Below are 10,893 nucleotides of genomic sequence, written 5' to 3' on the forward strand. Positions count from 1 at the left end.
TCTGCAAGCAAGCCTTCCATCTCTGCCTCTTTGTCAATGTGGAAACCGCATCAATAGCAACTTGCCAATCTGTCTTCAATCCAATAGGCTGCATACGCTCTTCCAACTCATCCTAAACTGCAAGATCAGTCGCCTGCAAGAATAACTCTATTTTCTCCGAGTTTAGGGCTCTTTGCTCAACTGCATCCAATTGGTTGTAACGTTCTTCAAACTTGCACAATAACTCGAAAGCAATAAGTCCTTTGTTGGGCTGATAGATCCATTCAATGAATATCTTCCGCGTAACAATACCATAACCCTCTAAAAAATATTCATTTTTGAGCGCCTTCTTGAAGACATTTTAGTTTCAATCTTGCACAAATAAATCAGTCACTCTAACCTGCAAAGCAGGCATGACAAGCCATAGGAAATAGTTGCTCCAACTGGTAAGAACTCCGAAGAAGCGCATCTAGCTTTCAAAAGTTTTAAGATAAGATGAGACATTTCAGCCATCAAATAATTTGTGCTCACTTACCACGGCCTCAATCGCATTGGTTGCACCATGCATATGCTCTTGTTCTTGATGTAGCATTCGTTGTTGATCAAATTGTTGCTGATGTAATAGCTGCTACTGCTGCATAGATAACTCCATCTCCTGATTTTGCATCATAATGGCAGAAGAAAGAGTTTGCAAGAAATTATTCATCTCATCGGTCAAAAAGCAAGAAGCACTCGATGATGAAGTAGCTGGAATATTCGAAGAGTCTCATCTTGACAAGACAATTAGAAGCGATGCTTTCACATTGGGTTCACTAGGTGTGTCACACACGATTCGCGCGAAGGGGGGGATTCGTGATAGTCACTCGTCACAGGGACACTAAGCGAGATGGAGGGAACTCAAGATAATTTCATGGATGCATCCTTGTAGTTCATTTTGAAGAACATAAGGAAGTTGCTCATTTGTTGTTGATTGGGAGCAAAAACGGTAGAGAGCTCCCCTGTATGTCATCATAGATATGAAGCTAAAAGAAGGAGTTAAGCTTCCTTATGTTATGATATTCCAAAGAGTTAAAGTATGTCAAAGCATGAACATATTGAGTACAAAGAGGTCAAGGTTTAATAACAAGGGAAGCAAAGCTGGGAGGCTTTGTTTTATGCATCAAAGAGTTTCCTCAAACATATGATCCTATATGAAGTAGGGATTTTAAAAATCCTTTCTTACTGTCTTAACTTGCAATTGGGCTTTAGCTTCGACATCTTCATGTTGACTTCTTTGATATGAAGAACTCTTCACCAAAGATCAATGTAGAAGTCATCCTCTTTATGGTAAACATCTTTAATTTGTTTCTGCATTATCGGTTAAACTCTGCAAACTCTAGCTCCAGCATGATGACGAGATTTTCTTCCCCATGAATGATTTCATAACTTTTCTTTCTCAACTAGTTTCCCATCACATGGTCTTTTTCCATCATGCCATGCTTACGTAGGGTGTCCCATGCCAAGCACGTCAATATGTACATGATGTTGGTGGGATTCATGACCTCCTAGTTCTTCATGGCTCCTCCGATGAGATGCTCTATGTTAGAGAAGATCATAAACAAAGGGGTAGTGTGATTGCCTTGGTCATTTTGTGATGTTCTCCACTCGAAGTAATCGAGTGTAGGCTCACAGTGAGAAAAGCTGCCAATTCTCAAGTTAATTGAGATCGAGACTTGCTCGACTGGTGGGGTGAGTGTGGACGTGTGGAAGGCGCTATCAGAGAAGGTGGTGCACCAATGGCCTCACTTGTACCACCACGACGTCCTCCAATCAAGATGAAGTAGCAGCGGCAGAAAAAGTCGTAGATCAAGCGCTCCTCATCCACAACAATACTATAGACATCCAATTGTTATCTCATCGCCCTTCGGCTTCGTCCTTCCATTCAATGTTGTTGACTCCCTCCTTTGTGTCACCTCGTCCTCCCTCACAACTCTCGGCCCTCCTTTGTCTCATCCTCTCTTCGTCACCTTGTTGCAGTTATCGACTTCCGCCATCTCCTTTGTTGCAGGTCTTCATTATTCCACCCCACGTCTTCCTCCCTCTATCATCACTTTTATAATGAACCTTGTCCTTGAAAAAACTTCAAAAAAGCCATTGATTAAAGCATCCTGTTTTTCTCATCATTTAAAGCTTTTGTATGAGGCTTTTTCACCACCTTAGGTGTCTCTTCTGTCATTCATTACACGAGCATGATGACAACCTGCTGATCAACTTGCTTCCTCTAACATCACCATACCAGAATTATTGCACTTCTCCAATTATATTCTCTGATCCTATAACTTCTTTGCATCTTTCCTAAACCTTGGATTAGCATATTTCAGTCCCATACAGTGACACTAAATCAGCCGCCTCCTCTATCATGCTTATGTTCCTGATTAATTACCACTCTTTTAGAAATTTTGACATTGCAAGCTCCATAAACATGTTGGCCGATTCTAGTTTTACTCCCAAGATAGTAGCCCTTCTTCAGATACGTGCAAGCTCTTCAAGCAAAATACAAGCGAGGCTTTCAATCTTACCATAATTGATGTTGTAATCTCTGCAGACATGCCAGATTTGGGCACATTGTAGCCATCTTGACTCTTCACAATTTGTTTTCCTCTTCTACATGATCGGCCTCATAAAATAGATCTCTATGTACACAAGAATCCATTGTATAAATGTTTGGATCCATGCGATGCAAGCAATCAAACGATGCTCCCACAAAAAAAATTATGGATGCATTGAAGAAATTGTGCCTAGCTTAACTACAAGTGATCGTGCATCATGCAAATGAAAACACACACAACAGAAAATAGACTCCTAATGATGCTGACTAATGTTTTCAAATTCTTGGCGAAAAACTCCACCCTCAAATTTGCAATGGTGGGTGCATAGCGTCATGACAACATCAATTGTGTCCATCTTTGCTTTGATTTTGTTGTAGTGTATATAAAATTGGCATAGTTTGAGACACTTCTAGTAAGTGCAAGTTCTCCTCCCTCTATATCATCCCATCCCATCTTAAATCATGTATGCACACAGTTCAATAAGCATGGGATTAAGTCTAGGGGGTTCAATCTCAAATATGTAAGTGGTATCACATGGGTTTGACAACACAATGGATTTTTTTGACTCCTCTTTTGGACCATTTTTACACATAGAACCACATCATTTAATAAGGGCATACATAGGTTGAATAGAAAAAAGGTATGCTTTACTCATGCAAAAGGTCCACAGGTGAGGGATTTTTAGAATAAGCATTGAAGACACGTGATAGTAAGGATTTACATATAGTAAACCCCTCAGGGCATTAATAACTAGAGTGATCTCTAGGATAAAAATGCAGCACATTGGAATTTAGCGATAACATCTCATTGAAAGACTTACGTTGACCAATCCCCACTATTGAGCACATAAAATACAAGAAAGGCAATGAGGACTAATGATCTAGATGGCTCCTAATTTGAAGGCTTAACTAATCTCATGTCCAACCCTAAATTGAGCTCATAGAAGAAAAAAAAGGCCTATAACATCTGATGACTAAGATTGCCCTTCATTTTTTAGGCTTGGCCAAACTTGAAGCCTTCAAATATGATGGAAGAGATACATATATTCTTGCTTCTTACCTTGCTTGCCCCAAACTTGCATGGAATGAACTTCTTTTGAATTGGCTCATTTAGAATTGGCTTGTAATTAGGAACATTTGGGTGAAAACTGACCCTTTACATTTTTCAATGAAACAAGCTCAACTTATGCTCTAGATGAATACTAATGCTACCAATTATTGTGTCAAAAGCCATGGGGAAAGTTGCCAACAAAAGGATCACTTGGGAGTGCCATATGTTGTGGACATGAAAAGGACTTGGGAGTGTAATCATAGTCCAAGTCTAGACTTTAGCACGACTCAATGACGAATCATGAGAGTATGGCATACCTAGCCTTGAAGATGAGTCATCAAGTCTTTGGAAAAGTCGATCAGTAGGGTTTCTCTTTCTTGAACTTTTCTTGGTGATGTACGAAGCCATGCCTTGTTTTTCGTATGATCATAACATATGTGTATTAAAACAACAACAGGATTATATGGTCTGATTCGTCCATGTATAAACCGACCTTCACTTTTTCTATTAATACCAGTGTTCACGAAAAATTGAGGTTTGAAATAAAGTGAATTGCAAAATGTAAAAATAAACTTTCAAAATTGAAAAAAAGTTTAAACCTAAAACTTTTAAACAATTTCAGATACAAAAATGGCAAATACATGTAATTTGATTCAAAAATCTCTGCAAAATTTCAGTTAGAGGTTTTTGTATCTGCTACCAAAAATGTTTTTCGTGAACACCGATTAATACTATACACTTTGTTAACTAGTCTGCATTGGATAACGACAATATTGATTGTAACGTTGTATCATAGAAGTTGTAATTTATTAGCGTAATGAGGAAGATGTGTTTTATTTTATTTTTGCACGATGCACGAGAAAGAGGGACAGTCCGTGTCACTGTGGTACAAAGTTCACCGAAGCAGGGCTGCCTGCAGCAGGCGCTAGGTTGAGCAGACGAGGCTGCCGGCGGCTAGAATTTTGGCGTTTGTGGAAGGGCGATTGGATCAGAGCGGACGATCGAAGGCTGCCGGCGATTGGATCGGAGCGGACGATCAGGATGTACGTCTGATCCCACGACGAGCTGGCTGCTTGTATAAAATACCACCACGCCCTGGAAATTATATGGAGTAGCTGGGTATTGAAGTGCTAATTCATTGGTCATCAGCCTCGTCTAACATACAAACCTTAGTAGCACCCGAAGCTATATTAGGAGCAGTGTTTGGAGGCACGGCAGGACGACGTATAAGCTTAAGCTGCAGGGAGTAAGGTACGTTAGGATCTTCGACTCAGTGCAAAAATTATACCATACCCATCCGACAACATAATTAGCTGCTAAGCAGCTTGTGTCCTCCAGGTACGCATATAATTAATAGATATTAGGTGGTCATCATGGAGGCCGGGGCCGCCGGGATCAGAGGGACTTCCGCTGCGGTGATCGCAATCGTGATGGGCGTGACGCTGCTGTGGGTGGGGCACGTGGCGCGGGTGCAGGCGAGCGATCCGGAGGCCACGCAGGACTTCGTGGTGCCAGCGGGGACGAACGCGTCGGACGTGGACGGGAGCTTCTTCACGTTCACGGGCTTCCGGGACAACTACAATATCTGGTGGGCTTCTCTGTTCAACGGCACCTCCAGCAACTACAGCAGCAGCAGCGCCTCCCCGTTCGTGAAACCCTCGAAGGCGTTCGTGAGCGAGTTCCCGGCGCTGTCCGGGCTGGGCGTGTCGGCGGCCCTGCTGGACTTCCCGGCAGCCTCCCAGAACCCGCCCCATACGCACCCGCGCGCCACCGAGCTGCTCTTCGTGCTGGAAGGGTGCCTCCAGGTGGGTTTTGTCGACACCTCCAACAAGCTGTACATGCAGAAGCAGCTGCAGAAGGGGGACCTGTTCGTGTTCCCCAAGGGCCTGGTGCACTTCCAGTACAACCCCAGCTCCACCTCCTCTGCTCGCGCCCTCGCCTCTTTCTCCTCCTCAAACCCTGGGACGGTGTCCCTCCCTTCCACGCTCTTCAACTCCTCCATCCCGGCCTCCGTCCTCGCCCAGGCTTTCCAGGTCTCCGGTTCCACCATCTCCCTGCTGCAGGCCCCATTCCAGTCCGTGCACATCTAGGGCTAGCTCGTTTTCGTTTCCAATAACCGTCGATATCCATTCGTCGCACCTTTTTTCTCTTCCAGCTGAATTGGCAAAAGGCATGGTGCTTCCTTCTCAATTTATGTATAAGATACGTCTCAATGGGGGATACTTCCTTCTCAGACGACGATGAAAAGGATTTACTTCCTCTTCCTGAAATTTTTTTTCCCGAACCTTGCTTGTGTTCTTGGAGTGGCCTCCTCCGACATACAATCTTAGATCACAATCCATGATCACGTGGAGCTATTGCTATCTTCTTTGGTGGGCAATTATGGGGATTTATAAAAACCTAAAACTTGCACACGACACAATGTCAGAACGATGCGTGCCAATAACATAATCCTGTGATGCATACTAATAACGCAATGTGAGGACGTGTACCAAGGAGACCCTCTTTGACGTGCACAATCAAGATATTAAGGAGCATTGGTAAGGGTGTTGCAACTTAGTGCTTTGCTTAGTTGACTAGGACTTAGATATAACACTCAAGAGTATCTTGCAACAAACTGCAAAGATTCAAGGGAATTCACAAAGCTAGGATCAAGACAAGAGTCTATGGTCAACAAACTCACTTAGCCTCTTTGTCCCTCACTTAGTGGTCGAGTTCAACTAACACATCTCATGTCTCTCAAAGTTCTTTTGCACGGTTATAAAGGTCTTAAGTAAAAGTGATGCCAAGTCTCTTACACATAACTTTTCAAAGTGATCACTTCAAGCACTTTGTCCCAAATCACTCGACCCTAGAAGCATCACATGTGTCATCACATCCAAGCGAGACCATCACATAGGATTAGTGAAACCACAAGGTTCAATGAGCATGTCCTTTTCACACAAGTCTCCAAGAGGAAGCACTAAGAAAAATCCTTACAGATGATGCCTCCAAGAAGTCTAGCATTAAGTGAACCAATATAACACTAATTTTTAACATGAAATCTTGACTTGTAAGTACCAAGAAGATTCATGGCCATCATGATTTATTATCCATAGCTTTTTATTCCTTATTTCAAATCCACCTTAACTTCATACTCATCAATCTTCTCAACTCTAAACTCAAATGTTTCCCTTTACAACCCTTTCAATCACAAGTCTTAAGGCTAGATGCAAGTAACACACGAGATGTCCCTTCCCTCTACCTCTTAATCTCTTAGCTCAAAGCTCAATGTTATAGACAAGAGGCTACCCTTTCTTTTCCTCTCTCAGTTGATGATAGTTTTTGCACACCAAAAAAACAATGAAAACACAAAGGTAACTACCTTAGTAAAAAATCTCAAGCATTCAAGGATAGGAAACCAAAACACGACCCATTTGCGATGCCTCATGACTCAAAGGTAATAGCACAAAGTCCCCAACCTCTCAATTTTCAAAGAGATCACACATACACACACACACACACACACACATACATACTCTCTCTCTCTCTCTCTCTCTCTCTTTCTCTCTTTGTGGTGAAGTTTCAATAAGATTCTAAATCAAACCAACTGCTAAAGATGCCAATGGTTCAGGCAACCCAAAGGCCTACCCAAAAATCCTAATTCTTGAGCAATTCTTGAATCACATGAAGGATAAGTGTAATTCTCAAGTCATCTTCATGGTCTTCTTTCAACTCCTTATTGTATTCACACCCTTACCTCATGCTCGGGGAAGTTACTATATGTATATCCTCTACATCACCTGCATTCAAGGCCTACTTATAAATATCCTTATATGTGAATTTTTCTTGAATAAAGCATAACCCTTTTCTATTCAATCCGTAAATAACCCCTTTATATTATAGTGTGCTCATAGAATGGGACCAAATTGCGTATGCCTCTAGCATGAGAGTATATCTCCTTATATTCACGGATGATGGTTATATGCCAAGAACCCTTGAGTGTCCTCCCACACTAGGTGGACACGGACACCTACTGGTCACACACACCACACCTCCTCCCTTAGGGAAAAAAAAAGATGAACATCGTTTTTAGACTTGACTGGACAACTTGGAGCTATCTCTTCCAATGCTTCATCTGAGGGGAAGGACTTACATCTAAGGGACTTGACTCGATCGGACTTGACTCGACTAAGGGCTGACATCATGCCGAATATCATCAAGGCATGGAACATGTACATCTCGCTCGTGCAAACATCAGGTCGCTATCCCAATGTAATGGACAAGATGAGAAATGACTATGGATAGAGTCATAGAAATAGAGACGTGACACGACATACATCTCCATTATATTTTGGGGTTGGCTGTGGGAGCATGGACTTATTGAAAACTTGACTTAGAAAGACTAAGTAAAAGGGAAAAGGTGACTATCTATTATCAAAGTGAGACAAAGGCAAGATGTGAAGGGAATGACACAGGAAGCATTCCTGAAAGTTGAGGTGCGCCAACCAAGTAGCTCTTCTAGTTATTTGTTGCTCCAGAGGTTGCCGTCATGAAGAGGTTGTCATGAGTTGTTGAAGGTGGGAAGGGTCAACAGGATCACCAGAGAGAACTTTCGGGCACAACGGACTACTTTGAGGACTCCTTGCTTTGACCTTGCTTTCGAAACTACCAGATGTTGAGTTCTTAGCACCACTACATGCTTTCATGTCCTCCATAACACGGACATTGTTGCTATTGTAAGCTAATAATGGCAAATGCCCACAAACATGGTCTTCATCTTCATCACAACTTGCCCAAAATCTTATGGCAATTAGTGCGCATCATGAGCAGAAGAGATCCTGCTGTGGGTAGAAGTCGAGGGTGCTACTAAGTGCCATAGCAGTAGTGCTATAAATAAAGATGTGTGCTAGTTGTGGGGCAAAGGTGGGAGTTGCCTTCTTAGGGACTGCCTTCTTTAGAGTTGCTAACTTGTTTGGTGTTGTCACAATGATGATGTAGAGGGGGTAGCTGGAGCAAGAGCAGCAACTAGTATAGACTTCATAGGTAGGGAACTTAGGAGTAGCAGCTCTTTTTGGTGATGTTTCCTTCTCGGGGGTTGGCTTCTTGGGTATTGCTTTTGCCTTCCTGGATGTAGGCTTGGACTTCTTAGGCTGCACGCCCTTCTATATCTTTTTCTTTGTAGGAGGGAGCACAAAGAGACGCTTTTGCGAAGAGGCTATTGTTGATGAGCATGCTTTGTTGGGTGCCGCTTGAACATCATGGAGGCCGAACCTAAGCATTTATAAGATAGGTGTGGACTCTGAAACTTCTTGGAGTAGGGGAAAAAACTAGATTGCGCCATGGAGAGCAAGTAATAGAGAGAGGGTAAGTGATAATAGGGTTGGGTTGTTAGAATATCAAGCTTCCGTTACTCTTGAGTCAGTCTATCTTTCTATGTGTGACCGCCGACATTAGCTGGATACAGTTGTACACATGTGTGACATTCAATAAGTCAGTGTAGTCAGTGACTTAACCATAGTTAGTCTTGGTTAGCCATACCTATGTGTGTAAGTCTCTTTCAGTTAGTATGATGGAAGAATAATGGAAGAAGAACAACAATGAGTTGAGGCTCATCTTTCGCTCCACTCTGTATCTCTCCCTCTCTTCCAACATGGCATCAGAGCTTGAACACCTAAAGCCTGAAGGCTTGGCAGTGGCCATTTGACATCAAGGCATCAGATCTAAAGAAAACATCATCAAAGGAGACTATGCGTCCAACCCATTTTTTTGCAAAAGATATATCTTGCTACATAAATGGTTTTTAGATAAAGGCCCGCATCCCCAACCATTTGGACATGGTCTACAACTTTGCAGAAGAAAGTTTTTTCAAATTTCTCATAGATTTTGAGATATTTAGCACAGACCTGTGTAGACTGGCTATTTACTACAATAAATAGTAGGTGATTCTAGAGCACAGGTGGCTTTCATCCTAACAATGTATATGCACTTATTATCGTGCATTTGAGCATGATATTGGAGTGTTAATTGCTCAGTTTTGGAGCTTATTTACAAGCTAAAAATAGTGAACTTATTGTTGTCCTAAATTGGAAACAATATACCTATAGGATTGAAGTATCTGTGATGCTTATTTGCTACTGACAAATGCTTGGATTATACCACTTGAGTGGTAGATGCTTTTTGGGATATTGTGAGTCCTAAAAGTCCAAATTTTGGACTGATTTTTTGTTGGTTATACCAAGGTATTGACTAGTTATTGTCTATAGGAAGGATACATATCATCTTGACTTGATATACATGCAATATGTTCTGGACGTAGTTTGTTGCTGGAATATTTTGCCACTACCATAGAATATTTTGAACTGATTTGAGGTTGGTTTATGCTCAGTTGACTGTGTTTTTTCATTGTTGAAATATAATTTATAGCAAGCAGGTTGTCAGGAAAACTATCCCGAATTGTAGGGGAAAACTATATTGAATAGCAGGAAACTGGTTCTGAACTGTAAGAAAAGGAGTCAGATACTTACAAATCGTATACATCACTAAATACCTAAGCTGCAACTATGGCAAATTCTCAAGGCACTAACAATATCACTCAAATTGTGGGAGAAAAGCTGGACAATAAAAATTTTGCTTCATGGAAGTTCCGTATGAAGAATTTTTTGGTTGGCAGAGGTTATTTGGGACTTATGTACAAGTGATGAGGCTGAATCTAAAATACATGAAAGGAATTTGATAAATGTCAAAAAAGGGCTCATAAGCTATGGACTGAGAGAGAATGCAATGTGTTACATTGGTTTTTCTTATGTATATTAGATGCTATGGTTATACAAATTACTGGATGCAGTTCTCCAAAGGATGCATGGGACATACTCATTAAGAATTATGAAAATGTAACACATGCAAGAAAGATTCAGCTAAAGCAACAGTTCAATAACATGTCTAGGAATGGCAAAAGCATTCAAGCCTATACTATAGAGATCAAGAACATAGGGAATTAGCTTGCCACCATTGGATCTTTAGTGTTTGAGGATGATATGATTGCATGGACCTGGCAAAGAGTATAAAGCATTTGATACATCTATTTCTATGAGAGCTGAATCCCCTGATTGGGATGAGCTGATTACTTTGTTGCTATATGAGAAAGTTAAGCGTGGTCTGAATACAGGTTCGAGTATGTCTCAAAGTAGAGACATTGTTCTTTGATCTAGCTAGCATGGCAGAGGCGACAGAGACCATGGCTCTTTTCAAGGTCGAGGAGACACTCGAAATGCTTATGGACAGCATCAGTAGAATG

The 10,893-nt window shown here is 41.6% G+C and overlaps 1 protein-coding gene across 1 annotated transcript; it reads left to right on the top strand.

Annotated features, from left to right (window-relative positions):
- Window positions 1-4,823: 4,823 nt before the first annotated feature.
- LOC148022130 (germin-like protein 9-3) lies at window positions 4,824-5,707 on the top strand. Its single transcript, XM_087696801.1, has 3 exons — window positions 4,824-4,868; window positions 4,956-5,205; window positions 5,254-5,707. Exons 2-3 carry the CDS (start codon window positions 4,991-4,993, stop codon window positions 5,705-5,707), a joined length of 669 nt encoding a protein of 222 aa, XP_087552927.1. The 5' UTR covers window positions 4,824-4,868; window positions 4,956-4,990.
- Window positions 5,708-10,893: the final 5,186 nt, after the last annotated feature.

This window comes from Lygodium microphyllum, chromosome 17, assembly GCF_053477565.2.
Source record: "Lygodium microphyllum isolate KBCC chromosome 17, Lygodium_microphyllum_v1.1.10, whole genome shotgun sequence".
Lineage (NCBI taxonomy): Eukaryota > Viridiplantae > Streptophyta > Polypodiopsida > Schizaeales > Lygodiaceae > Lygodium > Lygodium microphyllum.